Raw genomic sequence first — 25858 nt, 5'->3', positions numbered from 1 at the left:
AATTGAATATAGCAATTTCTGGTTTATTTAAGGCGCAAGCACAGCCTTTATTGAGTATGTGATGATAGGTGGTGACACCTAGTGTATGAATATTACATTTGAAATATAACCTATGTCGTAAATGTCTTTGGTGACTTGAGTGAATAATTCAAATCACAAGTTTATTCAGTTTGGATATGATCAAAGTTTTTTTGAAAGTATATGAGTTGATCGGTATGAGTAATTTTCCAAAATGAAATAACAGTTAGTTATATAAGACTCCTCATAGATGGCGCTTAAGCATGTTGTCAGAAGCAACCTGTAACTGCTGACAGTACTGACAGAAAAGGAATATGTACATTGTTTTATTACTTGCATAATTAAGTAGATAATTACTTGATCAGGATCTCTTGATTCATTTTTTTTGAGGATTGGACCGAATCTGTGAGAATGTACTCATTATGAGTGGAAACTTTCAAAGATATGTACATTCACATGTACACAAAGGTATGATAGAAAAGAGGTTGTTATCAATATCAACCTCTTTTCTTTGTTGAATTTGATTTGGTGTATCAGTAGTATCATAGTAGTATAAGCATAGTATAAGGACTTCTTTATACTATAGTAGTATATAATATCATTGTATAAGGTATTCTTTATACTATGATAATATATCAACCTTTTGTGAGTTAGTAGGTCAATTGTTATCAATTACAAAAAAATTATAATTAATATATTGATAGAAGTTGATGAAGATGAGATCGAAGTTTCTTTTACTTACAAAAAATCTTCGAATAAAAAACTGGATATATGGGTATTCGAAAGATTTTCTACTTGTTTCATTCAAGTCGATAAGAAGTTGATGGATCAAAAATTATGTTATTCCGAACAATGATTTGTTTCAGTGCTTAGTATGAAGATGATCATTAGGATTATAAACTAAAGATCGAGCTGTTGAACAATTTGTAGGAGAAAATGAGAAATCTATAGAAATTCCGATAAAAATATGAAAAGGAGGTTTTATTGGACTTGAAATTAAATGAGAATTCCAAGGAGATTAATCCAAAGAAATTAGTGACTTTTGTGATTATGCTTCCGATTGCAAGTCTTATGTTTTAGAGCATATATATTTAGTTACTTGAAGATAAAGCAATATGTGTCACTACTATGTGATTATGTTGCTGGTTAAAAGAGCCACCTAAAATCTCATAGAATCAGTTCAAATTTGAAAAAAGCCATAAGTGCCACTTATGTGATTTTGCTTCAGCCCGAAATATGAACCTTCAAAAGCAATAAAGCATATAGAACGTGTTCATTCCAAAATGAAACAGTACAAGTGTTACCTTTGTGACTATACTACAATTTATATAGATTCGGTTCATTTAAATTGCAAGAAATAGGCATGTCCCAAGTGTGATTATGCCACAGTGTATGAAAGAGGCTTTAGTCAGCATATGAATTAAGCTCATTTGAATTTAAAGAAACATAAATGTCACCTATGTGATTATAGATCAGTTCAAAAGAAATGCCATCAAGAGCATATAGATTCAGTGCATTTGAATATAAAGAAAAATAATTATCTCTTTAGAGACTATGCAGTTTTTAGAAAGGAATATCTTAAAGCTCACATAGAATCAGTTCATTTCAACACAAACACAAATATCACTTGTTTGACTATGCATCTGTACAAAAATCTCACTAAAGTTCATATTCATAACTAATGAGAATAAAAATATTACATAATTAAACATTTCAGTTAAAGGGAAATATCTAAAGAAGCCATATTGTGAGGAAATATTTGGTTTTATTATTCAAATAATATTACCTAATATCATTAAGAGGTGATATTATATTTCGATTTTTCCTATTACATGCACATTCAACTCTTCCATGCCAATGTGAAAAACTATTTGATACTCAAATTACTCAATTATTATTATACTTATATATATCATGAGATTTATTTTATACGTTTTAGAGAAATGTTGTTATCGCCATGAGATAATAAGTAATTTAGTGTGATGAATTTAATTTTTTCTGTGAATGGCACACTTTTCTAAAATACGGTTCTGTTGTCATTTCTTTCGTTATAATATTGGATAATATCAGCTGGATTTTGTATGTTATAGTTTTCTGTTCAACTTTTCTTCATTCGTAAACCTCCAACAGGGTAGGCCGTCGCCTAGGGCGCAAAAATTCAAGGACGGCATTCCAATCTTGATCAACAATTCAACATGTATGGAAATTCAAAGTATCGAAGGAGATTTAAAACGGTTAGTAACAAAACGAAGGAATACCAACAGATTTAAACATCAAAAACCATCAAACGTGCCGCATTATGCATTATACTCATAAATATCCATATTTGGAGTAATCCCCCCATAGTGCTGTGTACCTACGAGTTATTGACGCAGAAAAAAAAACCCATGCACTCATCAGGCTTGTCGGCGTTCGCTTTGCAATCGTTTCCGAATTTTATTGCCACTTGGGGCGACTTCTGGATTATTATTTTTTAATTCTCTAATCAGAATGTTGATTTCCCAGAATGAAACGCAAAATATACGATTTACCATTTCGCTATTTTCAACTTATCCTTCTTAAAAAATATAAGAAGTTTCTTATTCCATACACATTCCATTATATTATAATAGTTTTCATTTTTTATATCAAATTAACGTGGGCGCATTCGAATTCATAATAATCTTTCATCCGCATCATCCGATTGTTTTACTCGATTATCTTGATGAACAAAAAAACAAAATGTTCAAGCTATTTATGAAGTCGAAACTGACCACAAAAACCTGAAACCGCAGGGTCCGCTCTAGAGGTACAACAAATAATGGAGGGCGGCATTATCTACCTTTTGTCAGAAATCTGGATTCCTGGAAGAATGAATCAAATATTTTTTTATAAATTTTAACGAATTTCACAAATTGCTTTCATTAAATTCACTAATCTTAATCATACTTGCATCGAGAATGTCCGCAACATCTATTAGAATTAAAAATAATTGTTCATCCGCATCATCTGGCTGTTTTATTTAATCAAATTAAAGGAAAAAAAAAACCGAAATGTTCCATCGTTGTATGAAGTCGAAATTGAAACCTTATATTCAATTCACAGCATTCTGCAGAGTTAGATTCTGTCAGGGCGGCAGTTTGGTTAGTGACGATCCTACTACTGAGTGTTGTAACTCGCCCTGTAAAATATTGATTAGAAGTATAGTATGTATGATCCAACTGTGAATTCTTTTGAAACTGGAAATTAAATTTAAAAAAAATTGACATCTCCACAATGTTAACTGTGAGTCTATTAGCTTCACAGCGAAAATAAGTATTGAAAATTAAATCTTTGAAAAAATTTGAACCTATTCATTTCAATCGGGTCCATGGGAAATTTTTTCAGAAATATAGGATTCCAATTTTATCAAAAAAATATTCTCAACTTTTTCAAATTTCATACGTTTATTTGATATAACTCCCTGTAGATCAACTGTGGCTAATTCCATCAGGGTCGCAATTAATTAGGCGAATGAGATCTGAACAAAGTTTTGAAAGAACACACCTAGGGATTATAAGTGTCGATATAATTTCCTGAAATTTATTTACTTGACCTGGGATTCGAACCCAGGACCTCGAGCCATGCCCTACACATCGAGCTTTCATTAACCCAGTTTCAAATCCTTCAATTAATATTATGTACTTACACATTTACATTTTTGCGAATGAGTTGAAATATACTAACTGACAAAGAAACTGAAACACCCAGAAGGAGCTGTTTGAATTTCAAAAATTTTTGGTAGAACAAAGATAGTATATCAAGGAGTAAATGATTGAAATTAGGAGAGAAAAATGAAAGATTTACATTTTTTTTTGAATAAATTTGTTAATAATGTGTTTTTCTACCGCGATTATCTATACTTACTCCCCAACACGTCTCGGAATTGATGCAATAAGATGGCCTATTTATTCTTGAGGGATATTATCCCAAGCTACCTGTTCTTCATTTCTCAGAGCCGCCAAAGTCCGTGGAGGCTGGGGTAAATTTCCAAGCGTTTTACCCATGATGTCCCAAACATGCTCTTTGGGTGAAATATCGAGGGAACTGGCGGCCATGGCAAAAGATTCACATGGGTCGCTTCGAAAATGTTAAAACTAACTCTGGCAATGAGGTCGAGCATTATCTTGCTGAAATATTGGATTCTCGAGCCGGTTGAGGTAAAGGTGAACATATGGCTCCACTATTTCTTGAAGGTAACGAAGGATTGTCATGTTACTTCGAATAAAGACTTAAGGTGACCTACTTGCATGTGCAATACTGCAATAGCACCCCATACCATAACGCAATAGCACCCCATACCATAACGCTTACTGTCCGGTGTATATGAACATGACGCTCAATATCAAACTGATGAGGTTCACGTCTTTCTCCCCGACTTCGTCTTACGCTTCTTCGGCCATCATGTGCACCCAAGGAGTACGAGATTCATCAGAAAAGACGACCTGATGCCATTCCACATTCCAATGTTGACGTTCTCTGCACCACTGTAATCGTTGCCGGCGATGCTCACTCGTCAGAGGCAACACAAGATGGGGTCGAGAATGCTGCAGTCCTAAAGACCTTATCTGGCGGTAAACCGTTCGGACAGTTACAGGGTGTTCTCGTTCTCCTATCCACTCATCAGCCAAAGATCGAGTTGTCGCAAATTGGTCTCTAATGTCCCATAAGTCTTGGACGTCGATCTTGAACCTCATTTGTGCCCTTTACGTCCGGTGGCTAACCTTCTTCGATTTTGGCATTATCAAACCAGGCTTGACAACATCTAATAACAGTATTTGGATTTCTGTTAGTACGGTTAGCGATTTGTCGAAATAACAACCTCGCCTCCTGTAGATCAATAAGTCGACCTCTTTCAAATTCACTTCGCTGGCGATAAATTCCGCTTATACGTGCTCTAGGCATTTCAACAACAAAGAAACATCGATTTTGGATCTCCTTGAAGAGCTGGTTTATTGTAAAATTTAAAAAACTTTCAAAAACCACTACAATATTCAAGTAACAAAAATTGTTTACATGAAAAAACCTTCACGATTTTTTTTCTCCGAATTCAATCATTTACTCCTTGCTATACCATTTATGTTTCACAAAAAAAAAATTTCATTTGAACAGTACCTTCTGGGTGTTGCAGTTTCTTTGTCAGTTAATAGGTATATTTTGTGAGATTTGAGAAAATAATAATCCGGTACAATATGTTTTCTATTTGTATAAATTTCTTTAAATTAATGATTGTTATTCATCGATGTTTATGTATTAACTTGTCGTGTTCACAACACATACATTAGCACCTCATCCACCTTCCTAGTTGAAAACAAGTAATTCACTTTCTTCCTCAAGCTGTGGAGGCACACCATCGAAATTACATGCTACCAGTGTTAGACCTTCCGTAACAATTGCCTGTTAATCATAGTCATCACTCAATCAAGTTATGAAATTCGTGTCATAATCATAGGAATAGTTAAAAGGATGGTATCAATAATTATTATTTATGAACAAAAAGCCTGAATAAAGGTTGACCGGCAAATCTGACATCTGCATGGTTCGTTGGCCGCTTGGTGGAAATGGTAATAGCACTATTGCTATCAGACGAGGCATTCACTTCGAAATTTGCAGAACAGTTCTAGGCGTAAGGTGTTGGTGAGGACGCGTCCGTGCTGAAGAAGTGGTCACCGACCATCTCGCGTGTTTGTTTAGTTTATGGCGTGTAAAATCCAATGTGCGGTTTTGTTCAAAATTGTCATACTGTATGATTAGATCTGAATATTCAGCAAATACTTCTAGGCTCCTTTGTTGTGTGGTAATAAATTTTTTTTTTGATGGTCATGCTATTATTAGGGCATTGGAAAAAAAATTGGAATAAATCAGTAATCAAATAATCTTATAACAATATTCATTAATTTCTTGTTCGTACACAATTTTGCACAAATATTTTTCGATATCTTTATTTCGAAAACAATAACAGAACTATAAAGTCAGTTGATATAGGAACATCAGAGAAAATTTTAAGGGAATCTCCGATTTTAATTTCTCTCTCACTTTAACTGGTTTTGGTTTTTCAAATATTCGCTGCTTCACAATCACAACCGCAAGTTATAAATCTAATACAAGAAATATCCTCCAAACTTTGAACTCAAAGTTATGTTTTGAGTTCCTAATTTCGAAATATTATTTTTTAAATTATTGTAAACATCTGAAAATGCAATTAAAAATTTTGCGACAAAAAAATTTTCTAACAGTTTCAATAGACAAAATAGTTAAAATTTCATACTGAGTATAGAAATGTTGTTGTCCTGTTAATTTCAAAAATGCCTATTCGTTCGAGAAGAAAATTTGCATTTTTACGTAATACAACAATTTCAAGTTTGTTATGAAATTTCATGTCGATCGTATAACCAGAATTGTACAAAATTCAAGAGGAATGTCAAAAAAAAATGACCTAATATTTTATATTTTCGTGACATGTCGACAATTTCAAGCTTCATACAGAATTCCAAACTGATCATAGGTACCATCAAATTCATATGAAATTCAAGAAAAAGAAATATAAAATATGTCAGTGACAACGAATTCGATCGAAATAAGATTTTGTATATATTATGAAGAATAATTTTAAGCGTCGTGCAGAATTTCGAGATGAAAGCGTTGTTAGAACATTGAAATTTCAAGTATATTATCGACAAAAAAATAATATTTCTTCGACAGCAGATTCCTCCTGAGTTGAGAGTGTTCAAATGAATTGAGAAAAACAATTCATAGCTTTATTCAAAATTTTTATCGGATTATCAGAATATAGAAAAAAATGAGGAAAGTCAGAAACTTTTGAGTGTTCGTTCATACATGCTCAATTGCACCTTTGGATATACCCATAGAGTAATAAACATAGATAGATAGATAGATAGGATTGTGATATATTTTCAAATCCACAATTTTACTATATCATTATGAATGTATATTATATTGAATGTTGAATGAAATATAATTATTTGAGTGATTTTCGATTAAATATGCAAATTTGAATATTTGGAATCCGATATTTTTTCTAATTGTCGAATTTATAATAAGCAGAATATTTATTATTTTCTATATCTAACTGCTGAAATCCAAGGTTTGGCAACTTTTGCTCTCCTAGTGTCATCGGTTGTTTCACGTCGTTTGGCGTGCTTGAAGTTTGTTTTCTAGATTTCTGATATATTTAGATATTTATTTCAATATATTTTGAGTTCATATAAAACATTGATTCACTATGGGACTTAAGAAATGCGTTTCTTGTGGAGAAACTCGCGAATTGAGTGAAATATCGTATCACTGATATGTTTTCATTTCCGTGCGCTTCATGTCAAATTTTATATGATAGTTCATGTTGGGGATGAAATTTGCTTACTGAAAATGACATATGCTCCCTCCATCTATCTTTATTACTCTGAGGATATACCCCATATGCGGTTCTGTGGTTTACAAGGGTGCAATTGGTGCATATATAAATGAGCCCTCAGTAGTTCTCGACTTCATGTTAGAGCTTTTCTCATATTTGAAAAAAATATCTTTCACCTTGAAAATTATGAAGATTCAAGCTCTGAAAGGGGAGGAATAGAGATTTAAATTCTACTTATTTTCAAATAGGGATTATTAACTCTTCAGGAAGAAAGTTTATGTTTCGTACGATTTATGAAAATTAACAAGATAATATTAGAATTGATGAACTAATAACTCCTAGGTCTTGTTATATCGTAATGACCAAGTTTTTATAATTCGATAATGGAAATAAACTACTAAAGAGAAGAATGAACTGAAGGCAAATTAAATTCAAGAATGCTTGATCCATCATCAAGAGGAACAGAACGAAAAGTCATGAATCGAAATTTTGCTTCAAGATAAGGCTAATGCACTTGTGAAAACCTGAAGAAAATATTCTACTACTTCTTATGTGTTTAGATATGATTAATAATCATTTAAATTTCTCTCTATCTATATTATAGTCGTAATTATCCTGAAAATCTACTTCCTAAGAACTCTTCCTTGATAACCTGAGAATGTTTATTCTTCGTCCGTTTGTTAACATCGCTGTAGGTATTTCGAACTTTTTCATTCTCACAAAAAGATGAAAATTATCGCAGCGTTTTAAACAAACGGTACTGCTCTTTTCGGCTCGTAACTTCCTAATTGCATAATTGTTTCCATATCCCGTGAAATCCGAAGTGACATAAATGAATGATATGAACGACATTGACTTCTGATGACACTCAAGTTTCTCACATTATTTTGGGATCATTTTCGATATTTGCTAATAGATGATGAATAAAATATCGAGATGATTCTTTCAAATTAGGTGTATGGGAATGAGTGAGTTAATGAGGATTTTGCCTTTGCGTTATCTTGAGTAACACGTATTGCACTTCTGGTTCAAGGAAATCAAAATCGGTATGACATAACTACTTCTATTATATTCAATTTGAGGAATTTCCAAGGGTAAAATAGATCTATTATATTATTAATTCATATTTCTTTAAATTATGGGTATTAAAGTTACTTAATTAAAAGTTATATTATAGTTGGCAGGCCTGGATTCAGCCGAATATTTATGAGTAGGGGGCGGTTATTCTCCAAACTAACACTTTTACATATTTATTTTATAACAAATATCATTTTTTTTGGGTTTTTGGAGTGAATAATCTAATTTAAATACTAAAAAGATTTACATAATTGCTTATTTAAGTTAGGTGAGATTGATTCGTACAGCATTGAATTTTTATGTTTCACATTATCGCTAAGTGAATAGATATGAAAATGAATTATTAGATTCTTTTATGATTTTTTCTTCAGTAATAATTTGAAAATTTTCAAGAAAACTTGCTGAAATGTATATAATCGAGAAATATAATGAAAGAGTTGTCCATGTGAATTCTACTCGAAACTAAAACAGAATCCCATCCAAAACTCTGCCAATTTTATGTTTTGATTCATTATCCTATCCCCTTCAATATTTCATATACAATATTTTTTTGTTTTTATTTATCGAATATCAAACACCAATTTTTCAGTAATAACATGTACTACAATTAGTGAGAAAAATGAATCTCGAAGAACATTGACTTGAGTCAAGAGCTTTTTAATGTTTCATTCATAGGCCTCTTGTGCCCTTGCAGGCTATTCAGGTTTAGAGGGGCACTACAGGGATATCGAAAACTGTTAGAATTACAGGGTCGCTTAAATTACTTATTATTATTTAGGGATGAGTATGTTGGTGTAATCAGATCCAAAATATATCCAATGGTTTCCGAGTTATCCCAAAAAGCCTAAAATCGAGATCCCTTTTTTTTCTGTATAATTCATTTGTTTTTAGAGATAAGTCCACGAAATTTGGTTTTTAGCCATTATCCAATATGGAGATTCTAATGGTGTCTTCAGATTTGTTTTTTTATTATTTCAGAGACGCGAAAGTAAATTTTTTTTTCTTATGGACGCCATATTGATTCTTCTTATGGGGTGATGAAAAAACTACGAATTCAAAAATGTATGACACTACAAAAATATCGAGCCTAGCTACGCTGATTTGAACTTTGTTCCTATTTTTTTGTTTGAGTAGCAGTAGGACTGGTGGCAAAATTGTCAAAATATTCAATGAATATTCGAATATTCAAATTATTCATTCATAATTCCCAGCCCTAGTTTACACCAACACACTATTCCCAAATAACGCAACTTTTTTGTAATTTAAACCACCCTGTATTGAAACGGTTTTCGATATCCCTGTGGTGCCCTCCTAAATAGTTCTTACCTTGTTTATATCTAATAAGATACATCTTATTGAAAAATTAAATTTGAACCATATCTTTTGAGAGTATTCCCAGCTCAAAGTTTGAAAAATACAGATATCGTTAGGTGATATAAGGTAAATTAACTGGAAGTCCTGCCCTGATTAGTTTCGGAAATAGGTAGGCAATACTGAAGATTGAAATCAGGAATCGTTTTAATAATCCAGAGTTCAAATGCTAACCAATAATATTTATCTTGAGTAGGCATCCTTTTGAGATTAAATAAATAAATAATTTGTGTAAAATTTGCAGCGTTTCTGTGAACATTATGAGGTATTGTATATCCAAAGTCACTTGAACTAGTCCATAAAACCGCTTGGCCATAGATGTCCCTTTGAAGTGGATACCGCGATCCGTTATATACCGGGTTTTATTTGAAAGTATTGTTAGGCAATAAATTCACTAGCCCCAAAGATATTTCTAGAAACTTGGACAACCCTAGTGTAATCGAAATATTCAGCTTCCTCCGAGTGACTTTGGATATACTATACCTACCCAACTACGAATGTTTACCACTCACGTATAATGTTTTGGTTTATTGATATGATAATGATCATAATTGACAATTTTCAGATTCCTGCGATGAAGATCATTTCACTTCAATTTGTCACTATTTTGCTAAATGAAGTAAAAATAAATTTGACTTTTCGTGTAAATCGTGTGAATAATTTATAAACTCACAAGGAAATACTAGTAGTTTTATAGACTGGTTTCCTGAATTAAAAAAATTCATCTTCCAGGTGAATGAAAGTAATGAAACTCCTGATATTTTGAAATATATGTGTTATCATTGAACTATTTCGTCTTTGAATTTCTAACCAGAAATCTAAAAACTGGATTTTACGGAAAAAAATTTGCAGAATTTATGCTAATTTCATGGAACTGAATGAGTTATATCGATTCATTTTGAAATAGGTATCAATATTTTTTTTGGAAGACTAATTTTAGAATATTTTTCTGGAGCCCTGAAGTAGTTTGCTGAATCAGATTTCATTTCAGAAAAATAATGTAGTAGTGCAAAAAACTTACATTTGAACGATATGCATATTAGCATTTTGAATATCGATGGATTCGCAGATTTCGGTAATCGAAAGTGTTCAGTAGCTGTCCATCATGGTTGGATCTGGTTATAGACCAAATATTAATTATTAACTGATGATTTTCCCACTGAAGCGGCTTCTCTTCGCCGCTTTTTGGATTTTAAATGTGTTTGCATGGGTGAGTTGATTAATCTTAATGTAGAATAGTATAAGTTATTCTGTTTACCTGCTGAATACAAAGTGTTGTACATGTAGTGAAACAGAAAAATATTGAGTGGTTGAAAAAAAGGAAGACCATCGATGTGTGGTACAACTCTCTTGGAAATCTGGAAAAACTTTTGCGTTGATATTTTTCAGCACATCCCTGAAATGCAAGAAAAAAGAGTAGTGACCGAAAACTTCTTTTCTTTCATAGATTGTTCATAGTTTCCAAGAAAAAAATCTCCTAAAATATCTGGTTACCTACCGGCAAAAGAACTCATTTGATACTAATACGTTGCGAAAATGATGAATTCATAAAAAAATATGAGAAAACACATGAAGTCAGGAATTTTGCTCACTTGTTTAAATTCGTATTTATGTGGTTTTCTCACGAAATTTCACATAAAGAATTCTGTCTTGATCTTCTGCACATTAATCTGCAGTCAAAACTTCCCGGTGATGTGCCATAAAAATTTGTATTTGTGATACATACTTTCAACATAATGCTGTTTATTACATTCTTGTTACAATTTTTTTGGAAATTGGCAAAGCATATAAAAAAAATAATAGAATACTAACAGACCAATAGGACTTCTATCTTTTTCGAGCGCTCGTTCCCTGATCATATCGCTCCATTATTTCGTCACGGAGTCTGTAATTTTAAAATGAATCCTTCCTCAAATACGATTCTGTTCGCCTAAGAGTAAACAGAATAACTCCCGGACGTAAACTTGAAATTTTCAGGGTAGGTTCGAATCTTGAAAGTCGCGTTTAAAGTAACAGTATTATCAAGCTATGTGCCAAATTTTGAGTTGAGTCAGATCCACAGAAAATTAAAAACAGAATTCAAGCACATAATTGTTTATTACTCTATGGTCTTCCATGGTGCAGTTGCAGATGAATGAGCAAGCGCTCAAAAGCTCCTGAAAGTTCTATATACCCTTTCTCATGTTTTGGGTTGAGTGTGTAGCTAGATTATAGAAATAAGTACTCACTCTGAAAATTCTGAAAAAACAACTGAAATGTTTTGGAATCGTTGGTTCTCATCCGAAAAAATCAAATAAATATCCCAATCATTAAATTTTCTGAGACATCAAAATTGGATAGTATGATGCAAATCTAAAAAGGTTTCATTGGATACATTTTCAATCTTCTAGTTTATCAATTATCTACTTCACAATAATCAGATTTTCATTTGGATTTTCTCTTGAATGAAATGAAATTTCATGACCACAACTAAAAAAATATGAAGAATTCAGTAGCTAATATCAAACCTCAATTAAACTTCTATTCGTCGCAGGAACTAATTTTTGGAATAAGGTCGAAAAGCAATGTACCTTACACTTCTCGTACCTCGCACTATTCATGAATTGTTACATACAGAATATCGATCAAAATGTTTGATACTGCTTAGTCATTATCTACCGAATAGGATGGAAACATATTTGCTTCGCCATTTAGAGAGGCCATGAAAATATTTCAGAAAAGCAATGATATAAAGTCGTTACCTTTTGCGTGCATATTCATGTTCATAATTTCCTACAATTGTATATTTTGACCATTTCATCTTAGGGTTTAATCATAAATATATTGCCAAAACTTCTATACAAATATAAAATGATATTCAAGGTATTTAATTGGAATTTACTTCGAGAAAGGCTTATTCACCATGTTTTCAACCATCTTAAATCTCATATCCTGTATAAACACGTTAAAATATTAATGATTCAAAATAGTTGTTCGAACAGTTTCCAATCAACTTCAACTTCGTGGATTTACTATGCAAAAATCTTTGGTGCATGTTGGATATTAGACAGTCCCCTCATAATGTCCACAAACTTTCTATGAGGTTCAATTTTTAGTGATCAGAGTGGCCAAGACTAAACATTAATGTCTATTTCATATTTATTTATTATCCATAAAAAATTACAGGGATAGACAGTTTATATGTAAAAGGATATTATCGTTGTTTCGAGCATAAGAGTTCAAAATAGGTACATATATCACATATCAACATAAACATTCGAAACAAACTATACATGATACATCGTGACGTCTATTTGAATTTATATTTGAAAAATTTCTCAATATTCCTGGAGCAGCATGCATTGAAAATATACAAGATGTCCCAAAATGAAATTCAAAATAATTTTGCTGACTGTGTGGACGCAATCATCAGAAATTTTTTCAGGAGGGGCAAAATTAAAATTATTGAAAAACGATAAGGCGTCCATGATTGTCATTGAAAACCGGAAAATTGTTGTAAATCCATTACTTTCCTTTTTTCCATGCCCTTTGGATTGAGAAAGTAATATTGAGGGTGTTGTGCTGAAAAATGAGGTAATCTCAGGGGCGGCCATGGCCCTCAAGAAATTTCAGAGTATCCGATAGACTCCTTCTGAATCTGATGTTTTCTGGGCACTAAGCTGAGCTGAGCTACGTCACCTGAAATGAAAATATAATCCTGTTAAGGAAACAAAAACTATCCAAGTGATTGTTAACACGACATCAAAAATATCAAATACATTTACAAATCTTCAGAAGATGATCAACTCCTGAACGGAATAGTTTTTCATTTTGATTTTGTTATTTTATCTTGTAAAACCATTATCTCTGAAGAAGTTTTAATTTACGTATTCGCAACGTAAACGAAACAGCTGAATTTGGAATATTTATATCCCTATGCAAATGCACGAAGGTACACACCAAATTTCATCAAAATTCTACAAGCAGAACGCGAAATATACCAACTGTCAAAGAAACTGTAACACCCAGAAGGAGCTGTTCAAATTTGAATGTTTTTTTGGCGAAAAAAAGATAGTAAAACAAGGCGTAAATTATTGAAATATGGAGAAACATATTTTTATTCCTTACTCTGTCTGTCCATGGTATCTTCAGCATTCTGCGGTATATCCACATTTCAAAGGCTTCTAACATGTTCATTGAGCTTACCTTAAGGGTCCACTAGCGCAGCTAGGGTGGGGATGTGGAGCTGCAGCCCTCCCCAAAAATACCAAAAATTCAAATTATGTCTCTAATGAATTTTTGTTCATTATTCATTATCCAGCTTTAATATAGACAGTATTTCTTGGGCATTGCTTCTTGGATTCAAGTTTGAACCTCGGTTTGAACAAACCTTTGCTTCACATCATTGCTTTTCTCATTTTTGTATAACAACTCTGCGTTAAATTATTCGTTAATCTGTTGTTGAAAATTGGTGAATTAAAGCATGAAAACAATTACGGTAAATTGTAAATGTCCTGCTCAATTGGCGTAAAAATTTTCTACCCGTCTAATTGAATCGGAACAGGAAAACCACATCGATATCCTAACTCATTGTCCCACTTTCTTGGAGATCAATAGGCATTCAATTTCTAGGTACAAACACTTATCGAGAAGAAATACTTTTTACGGCCAGTTGCTTTCCTTATTGGTAAAAGTAATACAGAACGGTCATATTGATCAGTTTTGTATCCGATGTTTCTACTCGTCAAACGGATATTCCTTTTTGGTATATTTTTGTCCCTATTGCAAGAGAATTATCTATATTATGATGTATTACTGAAGAGAGTAGGAAAGTTGAAATATATTCGCATAAATATTTCATTTCGAATTCACTTTCGCGAAAGATATTGAAAGGAAATTTAATTGCAACCGACTAAGAAAGTTAATTCATCAATTATTTGTTGCGAAGGTTGAAAATCAGTTAAGCAAAAATATTAGTATCTATACATAATTTTTTCGGCAAAATATGATTTAATAAGCAATAACTCAGTAAAGTAATAACTGCAATTAGTTTAATCAATGACTTACTGCCAATATACACCAATTTGACATGCCTGAATCATTGATTTACGTATTTGGAATCAAAAATAGCCGAATTGGATCGCACCATTTATAACTTATAATTGCAAAAATAGGAAGAGCATGCTTGAGCGCTTGCTTGAATCCGTATTCATCTAAGTTTTTCTCGAAATTTTGCATGAATTTTCAAAACATTATTTTGAAATTAAGTAGAACACTTTTGCTCAACCGGTTCTCTAATTTTGGAAATGCATATTGAGAAAATTGAAATACATTGAAGTGGGAGATTCAGCAAACGACGGTAAAAGTTTAAAAGTATATATCAACAAGCAGTATTGCCGTAAATTTTAAATAAGTTTTTAATTCGGTACTAAGCAAAAAGGACCATTCAACTAAAATCAACAATTGGTCATGTACATCTTTATATTTTGTTGCATACAGTTTGCTCCTTCATCAGGATGCTTCAATAGTATACCTGCAACAAAAAGATCTAGCTTACATCTAGGCAGATTTCAACTCTTGAGATCATATACAGAATAATTTTAAAATGGAAATCCTTGGTGCAATTTTTCTCATTGATAAAATACAGAAAAAAGCACTCCTAGTTCACCAAATTTCACACTGAATACACCAGAAACCGCCCTTTGAACGACTCTATGAAAACGCTTGTCCAGTTTTTATTGGAAGTCATACCGCAACAATGGGCACACGCTTTTTGTGCCTCAGAGTTGAAAAAATATTAATGCGACTGTATTGAATTCCGATGTCGATTCTTTCAGATAATTTGCGACGTAAATATCTTTTTGTTACATTATTATTGCTACTATGTTATTCTACTTTGTTAAAATTTGATTATTCTATATTCTTGACTACTAACTAACAACATTTTATCGACTATGGTGACATGATCGTTGCATGAAATTTTAACCGCACGAAAGTGTTTCAGCTGAAATAAGGCAAATTAGAAATAACATTGATAAAATCAGAAAATACAGTGGAAATTTTCTACAAAAATCTTGTGTCACCGAAATCAATAAAAACTTCTCTCATTTTCTCGATAACTGTAGAATTATTCGTCGGTGTTTGATCAAATTTTCTCTCACAGATTTCAATAACTCCCCAAATCGATTTTGATGATGAGATGTGGAAGATGAGCACAACTACTAAATGAGGGCGATCAAATTGTCACGTGCGACCGCATGTGTAGTATTTTGGACAATGAAAGTGAACAAATGCACACATACTATTTCATCGACTAGCATTATTTAAAAGGAATGATAAGACAATAAATTCCCTACTGACTCTACTTCCTCATAAATTCCTGGCAACTAGGAAAACTCTTGAATATCAGAAATATTCTAAACAATTAAAAGGAGTTTGAATGGACTTTATCAAAATAAAAAGAAACAACGCAATGAAACCAACTGAAATTGCTCATTTTCTTAATCCACCTAAGGACCGCACTAGTCTATACGAAACATTAGAAAGATAGATAATAAAGCAGTGACATATGCAGTTAATGAAAGTAACAAAATCACCATGTGGTGGAACGTGAACTATATTAGCCAATTCTTCTTCTTCTAGTTCCATCTCCTATCGAAAGTTGGAAACCATCATAAGCAATGCGGATTTTGTTAACCGCCGCTCTAAAACAATAGAAACAAGTAAATCTACACCTTTTGGATCCAGAGATGATTCGCTATAATACCAAGGTTAATTTGAAAGTACTGTTAGTCAATAAATATCCTGGCTCCTAATGAAGTGCTGAAAACTTGGACAACCCTTGTATAATCAAAACATTCTGGCTTCCTCCAAGTTACTGTGGTTATAATATAGCATTCAAAGCTCAGAGATCAAAGATTATGATCATGGAATTGCTAATTTAAACTGTAGTTCAATAAGAGATGAAACAGATTTCCTTCATTCCAAAAGTGACTACGTTCGATAGACACAGAAGCAAAATCTTGAAACTCTTCATAAATAACGAGGCGTTTTTGGAAAGATGTTCATGAAAAACTATTATTTTGCCTTGAAAAATACTTCTGTAAAATCATGATATACAGGGTGGCCACTTTTTCAATGGGATTGTATCGGTAACTTTTAAACCATAAGAGTTAGAAGGTCGGTCAAATGGAGAAAAAGTTGCATGCATAGAAGCAATATCAAGCAGTTCAAACAAATCGAGATTATCAGGGCCGGTTATTGAGATATCATAAGAAAAGTAAATTCTGCCATTTTGATTTTTTTTTCCCACTTTATTTAAAATATTATCAAAAAATGTTACAGGAATTTTTTATTCGACAGTAAATTGTTCTCAATTTGACGTAATCAGATTTCGTATCCAACGTTTCGTGCTCTCTGGGCCACCCTCAACCTCATTTTTTTCAATACGGACCTGTATATTTTATGACACTTTTCGAAATAACTTTTAATGCTGAATTCAACGATATATCATACAATGTCATTCATTCTTTATGGTAAATCAGGACAAATTTGCGATATGGTTGGAAAGAAGATTCACTTCTTGAATATTCGATTTAGTTGTGGAGTTTTGAAGCGGTGTTACATAATACTCCTCACTTTGCTCTAGAAATGAAATATTAATCAATGAAAATCTCCATGTCGCTGTCTGCTAGGGCTCCTATATTCAAAATAGGTATGAGTTTGCATAAAAGCCGAAGGGAATCTTGGCACCTGTATTGGTTATGAATAATAGCTTAGGTTGTGCTCTAAACGAATCGATATGTACGTCTATAAGTCATTGTTGAGTCACAATTCGTACAGATAAGGCAACAATTTATGAATCATAAGGGTCGACATTGAAACACATTGTCATTTTCGACATATACATAAATATATCTTTCATGTTCTTCAACGCCCGGCCCACATGGGCTGCAAATTAATCCAGACGATATGCCGCCGTGGTCGTTTTTGATCTAGATAGGCAGAAATATGTTAGGATTAATGGGGCAATACATTTCTGCCTTTCTGGATTGAAAACTAAGACCTCGTTCCGATTACTCATGTGCGCCGTGTCTACACTAGCGGTTATCACTAGATTGATTCGGTAGTTCTAGAATTCGACCCTGAACTGTTTCCCTCGGACTCATGCATAAATGACACCGTTTTATAAAATTACGATTCAATTTTCTTAAACTAAAGTGTATGCAAAACCAATAAGAAGCGAGGAAGAATTGCGTGAACGCGTATTCGACGCAGCCCGGACCATATCGGAAATTAGTTTAATAAAATTGAATCGTAATTTTATAAAACGGTGTCATTTATGCATTAGAGTCCGAGGGAAACAGTTTGAACATTTACTGTAAGTTAGATTTAAGAATTAAATAAATAATCGAAAGTTAAGTATGTTTTTAATTAATTTACCTTTTTTTTCAATAATATTCCTTTTTCGCTTCCCCTAATCCATCTTTTTCCCTATTGTGACTTTAACAAATAATAACAAAGCCCGGTATCAAATGTAATGTCATAGCAAGCGGCAAAATTACCTGATAGCGGGGTTCCTAGTTTCAACTTAGTTAAGTAGGGCATCGGTAAAATGATGAAAATACCTAGTTTTATGGGCATAAGATTCGTGTATTGTACCATTTCTAAATCTGTCTAAAATGCCCAATTTTTTGATGTTACTTGCTTGTTTTGTTTCAAGGATTTTTTTTTCACAGCAGGTGTCCAAAGTCGAAGTTCTCGTTTTGCTAGCAATTGAAATCGAGATTTATCCATTAATTCACGGAAATCCACATAACTTTTTGCCAGAATCATACTCATGTCATCTTAAATAACTATTTAAGATTCCATTACAACAACAAAAATAAGCTTCGAGAGCTTTCCAGCAGAATTCTGACCCTGACGATGTTAAAAAAGGTGAAAATTCACTAAAAAACGTAATTTGGTAATAACTCGAAAACCATGCAACTTTTACTGGGGTCATGTTAGGCTGGTTAGGTCCCTTTTTAGCTGACCTACCTCCGGTGTCACTGTGACGTGCCACTTATGGGACACCCTGTATAACATTGTATGGTTTGTATCAATATAAATAATGAAAAATGGTCAAAAACCTTTTTTTACATAAAAGTGTCTCAATATTTCTATGGTTTCAACTGTTGACGAGCACAGAAAAATTGAGCTTCCCATAACAAGAGAAGTGTCCTTCCGTCAATCTGAATATTTCATTGATTTTCACTAATTTCTACATAATTCGAATCTAGGTAGGTATATTTTATAAATTTTTTATCCAAAAATGGATTTGGAAATAACGAAAAGATCAACAGGATCGAATGGTTCAATCGAAAGAGTTGTAATGAGATAGATCCATCAGAAGATTATTTTTATAGGTCTCCAGAATGAATACGCACAAGTATCAATCCATTTCAAATAGCATATGAAACAATGCATATATGATTGAATAATTTAATTACGAAGGGAACAAACAAGAAATAATATTTAACCTAATAATAAAAATAATTGCACAAAGCACAGTCGACACATCTTCTCGATATTTCGCACCGAATTCAATAGATGAATATGTGAAACTGTGTTCAAGCAACCTAGGAAATCTTCTCCGAGTTCATTCATATTTTCGCAACTATTTTTATGAAATATATCTAGATTCGAATAATCTCCTCTGGTTCAAAAGTTGTAGTGCTAAAACATCGAAATTTGCCCATCCTGTACTCCATGTTTCAGAGCCACCAAAATCCGTGGGGCTGGGGTCAATTTCCAAGCCTTCTACCCATGATGTCCCAAATATGCTCTATGGGTGGAAGATCGGGGGATGTGGACGGCCAATGCAAAAGATTCACATGGGTCGCTTCGAAAAAAATGAAACTAACCTCTGGCAACAGGAGGTCGGGCATTATCTTGATGAAATATTGGATTCTCGAGCCGGTAGAGGTGATGGAGAACATATGACTCAACTATTCATAGAAGGTAACGCAGCGCTGTCATGTTACCTCGAATAAAGTCTAAAAGTGACCTACTTGCATGTGCAATGGCACCCCATATCATAACGCCTACTGTCCTGTTTACATGACGCTCAATATCAAACTGAGGTTCACGTCTTTCTCCCCGACGGCGTCTAACCTTTCTTGGGCCCTCATGTGCACCCAAGGAGAATTGAGATTCATCAGAAAAGACGACATAATGCCATTCCACATTCCAATGTTGACGTACTCAGCACCACTGTAATCGTTGCCGGCGATGCTCAACCATCAGAGGTAACACAAGATGGGGTCGATAATGCTGCAGCCTGCAGTCCAAAAGGAATTATCCGACGATAAACTGTTCGGACAGTTACAGGACGGCCTTGTTCTCCTTACCACTCATCAGCCAAAGATCGAGTTGTTGCAAATTGGTTTCTAATGGTCATTAGTCTTAGACGTCGATCTTGAACTTCATTTGTGCCTCTTCGACGTCTGGTGCCTACCTTTTTTTCGATTTTGGGCATTGTCAAACCACATAGACCAATAATTCGAACTTTTTCAAATTCACTTAGCTGGCAATAAATTCCGCGTACACGTGCTCTAGGCATTTCAACAACAACTAAACATCGACTTTGGATCTCTTCGAACAGCTGGTTAGTTGTCAAATTTAAACTTGCAAAAAACGATTACAATATTTAAGTAAAAAATTAATTAAGTCACTGTAGTATCACCCGATATCAAGACAACCAATGCTTTCTATTGCTTCATTACATATCTATAGCATCTTAGGCGTCTCACATAGGCTCAAAAGTGTCGGTGAAAAATATTAGATTGCTCGATTAACAGGAAGCTTCAAGAAATGAGTATTATTTATAAATTATCAGAATATGAAAATTGCTTCATAATATCAACCCCGATTTATTATTTCATTTGATCTTTCAATATTTTCTCTTTTTTCAGGCGATTGAATATGATAGACTGAAAGAGATATTAACAGATAATGAATGGAAATCTTTACTAGGTAATCAAGGTGAGTTCAATAAATCTTTTATTTTTTATAGGTTAGGATGTTAGGAATAGGTTTTGTCATATAGGTAGCGATATTTTGTGATATGGGGAAATAGGTAATGAACCAATGTATGATATTTGCAGTACTTTCGGTTTATTAGTTTGGCTTAGGAAATTTTTTTACCCACCTTGTGAAAATTTCATTTTACCGCTTGGAATATTTGAATCAAATATGGAATAAAAAAAAATCCTTCCGTCGAAATTCACCGTCCGAAGCTTTCCTCACAAATCATGAGAGCCATTTGCATGTAATTTGATAAAAAAAATCGGTTGCTATACCTAATGCATTGATCTTCTTAGCTTGCGAGAATATATGAAAATTACCATTTCAAGTTTCATGAAAATGTCGTGAGGATAGCATCATTACAACCATATAAAATTCAAACAGAACAACAAAAAAAACTTTATTTTAGGGACAACAAATTCAATAGACTTGAAATTTTTCGAGCATTAATTGAATATATTTCGAAATTTCGTGTGAATAGAGGCGTCAGATCCATGGAAAATTCAAGCAAAATATCTAAAATAATTGTCAGGAGCTTTGGGAACTCATTCATTCATATGCCAATTACTCCTTCGGAGTTCACATGTATGTATTGCATATAAGTATATGTGGTTTTTAAGGGTACAATTGGCATATAAGTTAACGAGCACTCAAAACCTTCTGACTTACGTCAGAGCTTTAATCATTTTTTAACGATTTCCATATTTTATGAGAGGAAATAATAAAACATAGTGTAAAAAGCTGCAGTATTTTATGATATATGACCATATGGGCGATATAGTTAGAAATGGAACTGAAAACATCGAACCTATGAACCTATAGTTGTGTCATTTGCAACACTCGATATTCTCGAGCGATTTTTTTGCTGATAATATTATTCTCCTATCTAGAGTCTATGGAAACTTTTAGCCCGATTACCTCCTCTTAAAAGAGAACAAATCATGTATTGAAAACCGTCCAGAACTATACTAATTTTTCCTCTAAAATCCAATAAAATATTTCCTAGTTTTTATATTTTCTTCGATATAGAGAAAAACCACTTTTTTGTCAAGAAGTTGAATTTTCTTATCTATTCATCATGAGATGAAGCTCATCTCTTATCTCAAACAAAACTTGAGGATATAAGGAATATCATGCAAATGGATCAAGCTCTCTATGAAGGCACCCCTAAAAAAAATTATGTCTGGCTAATACGATACTCCATTGTGAACCGTCCTGTATATGACTTTTGAATGTGAAGCTGGGAATGCGCCAAACCTTGCCAAACTTTATTTCTGAAAAAATTCACATTTTCTTGTATTCGCCAATTGATAGGGAAATTTTGGAGCTTTTTGAGAAATTTACAACTTTTTGTAAAGAATAGAACAGTTGTCTAATGGTCAAATGGAGAAAAAGTTGTATGCATAGAAGCATTATCAAGCAGTTCAAACAAATCGTTATTATCAGGGCCGGTTATTGAGATATCATAAAAAAAGTAAATTCTGTCATTTTGATTTTTCTTTTTTTCCCACTTTATTTCAAATATTATCAAAAAATGTTACAGGAATTTTTTATTCGACAGTAAATTGTTCTCAATTTGACGTAATCAGATTTCGTATCCAACGTTTCGTCCTCTCTGGGCCACCCTCAACCTCATTTTTGTCAATACGGACCTGTATATTTTATGACACGTTTCGAAATAACTTTTAACGCTGAATTCAACGATATATCATACGATGTCATTCAAAGTTGATTTTCAGGTGATTTTGACTCTTATCCAAATTTCTTTGGGTCGGATCTGTATTACATTTTGGTCCCTTTAGTTTAATTAACAACAAGCAATACATTTCGATGAGAAAATCAACTTACTCATCTTGAACTGAATGGAACATATCAGAATCAAATTAAGAAACAAGTATTTATTATTTACATATTTCAATTCATAATAATTAAACGAATTATCATTTAATGAAAGAAAAATCGAATGATTATTCGAAAGTAAATGAAAATGAATGAAGTAAGTGTTCGAAATGTCCACCATTTTGTAAAATGCACTTAACGGTTCTGGAACCCATACTTCTTATACATTTGCTTATTTCGTCTTCTTGAATACCTTTCAATACATTCTCAATCTTTTCGCGAGAAATCACTATTGTTGGATTTGTCATTTGTTCCAGAATCGAACTTTATTTGGATATCATTACAATATAAGTTTTGAAGGCTTGGTATTCAAATTTAAAATCAATGTATTCGCGTCTCTTGACTATTTTATTAACAGCAGTTTTTGATAAATTGCATTCATTACAGATCCGACCCAAAGAAATTTGGATAAGGGTCAAAATCATCTCAAAATCAACTTTGAATGACATTGTATGATATATCGTTGAATTCAGCGTTAAAAGTTATTTCGAAAAGTGTCATAAAATATACAGGTCCGTATTGAAAAAAATGAGGTTGAGGGTGGCCCAGAGAGCACGAAACGTTGGATACGAAATCTGATTACGTCAAATTGAGAACAATTTACTGTCGAATAAAAAATTCCTGTAACATTTTTTGATAATATTTGAAATAAAGTGGAAAAAAAAGAAAAATCAAAATGACAGAATTTACTTTTCTTATTATATCTCAATAACCGGCCCTGATAATCTCGATTTGTTTGAACTGCTTGACAATGCTTCTATGGATGCAACTTTTTCGCCATTTGACCGACCTTCTAACTCTTATGGTTTAAAAGTTACCAATACAATCCCATTGAAAAAGTGGCCACCCTGTATATAATGTTTATAAGATCTAAGAAAGAAGCCAAAGAAAACTCTTACCTGATCCCTATCTACCGAAAGAATTTGGTGAAAATATTTATACGTTCACTGTCCAGAAAATTCCTGGGTATACACTTTTATAAATATCTCCACTTCATAAAGAATTGATAAGAAACGACAAATGCCAAGAAAATTCAAAGCATATCTATTTGCTTTCAAAAATGAACACTCCCTTCATATTATACATTCAAGAATATAGAAAAAATAACTTGACATCGAAATAATGCATGATAAAATCTTTCCACACCTTCGAAGTGAAATACGGAATAAAGTAGATTATTTTTTATGAATTCCTGCACTTTCACGTCCTACCTTGCTGTAATACTTTCATAATGATTGCTTCGACCTTGAGTATTGATTTTTTAGATCACAAAAGAAATGTTTGCTTTTGTTTTTAGTGTCGATCCAAACTAAATAAAGGTTACTTCAACGTGAGTTATATTCATAGGCAACACCATTTATGAATTATTCTCTATCGTGCAAACGGATAAAAGAAAAAATACAATTAGATATCCATACTTTAAGTTTCCGGTTTCTATGAATATCAATTCTCTGATCAAACTGAATTGGGTACATACCTTACGCATTGTTCTCAATAATATATGATAATTGAATATATCACTGTTTAAATAATCATGCAATTTGAAAAAAACAAAAAAAAAATTATCGTTGCATTATGCCCTTTAAGCCCTATTATGTGTCTGAATATGAACTTGAAATGAGTTAAGAACTTTGCGGTCACACAATGTGATCTCCAAATTAACACTAAATTTTCGGTAGTAAACATAGATATAGAAATTGTAAAACTTGTTGTAATCATGATCAACCACCAATTAGTAGGGGCTGAAACCCTGAAACAGTTCAAGTTCAATATACAAGGTATTACTTTTCCTAAATTGGAGGTACAAAAAATATTATAATTATGGTCCCACAAACGCTTTTTTTTCGTGATACAGGGTATATAAAAGTTTGATTTTTCTTCTCATAGCACACATCTCTCCGCAAGATATTCAAATTTGGCGTAGATATTCCAATTTGAAGTTTTCATCATGTGATATGCTAATTTTGAATGCAAATCTACAGGGTGATATTCTTTCTACCCGCTTCTTTCCTCCAGAACTTTTTTTGGTACTAAACTTTTTTGTTTTTTGTAGTTTTGTCGAATTTGCTACCGATTTTTAGACAGAAATTTCGAACAATTCTCTAGTAATCCTCAGGAAAATCCAAATTATTATAAAGATCCTATTAGCATTTTGCAATAAATAAAGATTCGATAAACTGGTATAATTATCACAAAATGTAGGACTACAAGGAACACTCTGTATCTTGAAAACAAAGCGTTTGTGGTCCAATTTTTATTGGATTTTTTTTTTCTTGAAATTATACACAAGGAATTTCTCATTTTCCTTTGTACCTCCACTTAAGGAACATCTTATATTATTTCGACACGATGATGCCTGTATTTTTAGAATGCTCAGGAAAGAATGGTCTCAAACAATGATGTTCTGCTCAGTGATGACGAATCCAAAGTCAAATTCTGTTTTGTCCGTGTTTTCAGCCATGAAAACGAAAAGTTATACAAAAAATCTAAATACATGAAACTTTCAGGCTCTAATCGCGGAACATACGTGTAAAAATTTCGATAGGTAAAATCCACCCAACAGTTTATTATAATTGGATCGAACTTGCAAATTGTCAATATTTTTGTGAGGCAGTCATCGGGAGTATGTCGAGAGCCTTCTGATAATGAAAATATGCAACGAAGAGGTTTTTGTATTCCTTGAACTTTTGGTTGCTTATAATGGAATCTTATACTAGCTCCTAGTGTTTTGAAGCATCTTTTCTGTTGTGTAGTTTTTATTTTATTTTTCTCGTAATAATAACGCTCAAATTTTGCATGAAAATTTTAGAGTGAATTAGGAACAGCTTATTTTATGGAATGATGGATCAAAAGCCATATGTGTTCGACTCACACACTATAGATTATAGAAAACAATTTTTTTCAAAAATTTTTTGGTTACAATCATTCGATTCTTCTAAAAAATTCTAAATATTCTAAATCTTCATTGTGAAAATATCAGGGAGTTCTTTTTGTTTTTAATTATTCGGAATGTTATATCTGAGGAATTAGGACAAAACAATTTCATAGGGAATATTA

At 32.8% G+C, this 25858-nt stretch overlaps 1 protein-coding gene across 2 annotated transcripts in view; it reads left to right on the top strand.

Annotated features, from left to right (window-relative positions):
- Positions 1-5634: 5634 nt before the first annotated feature.
- LOC123685666 (A disintegrin and metalloproteinase with thrombospondin motifs adt-1-like) overlaps positions 5635-25858 on the top strand; it is a 73867-nt gene continuing 53643 nt past the window's right edge. The window contains exons 1-3 of one of the 2 annotated variants that reach the window (XM_045625455.1): positions 5638-5833; positions 10848-11066; positions 20791-20860. In XM_045625455.1, coding sequence (XP_045481411.1) covers positions 11004-11066; positions 20791-20860 — 133 coding nt within the window. In that variant the 5' untranslated portion in view covers positions 5638-5833; positions 10848-11003. Of the gene's footprint in view, positions 5834-10847; positions 11067-20790; positions 20861-25858 lie in introns of both variants that reach the window. The other variant, XM_045625464.1, reaches the window with a different exon arrangement.

The sequence above is a fragment of the Harmonia axyridis genome, chromosome 1, assembly GCF_914767665.1.
Source record: "Harmonia axyridis chromosome 1, icHarAxyr1.1, whole genome shotgun sequence".
Taxonomy (NCBI): Eukaryota; Metazoa; Arthropoda; class Insecta; order Coleoptera; family Coccinellidae; genus Harmonia; species Harmonia axyridis.
This window is presented reverse-complemented; position numbering and strand designations above follow the sequence as displayed.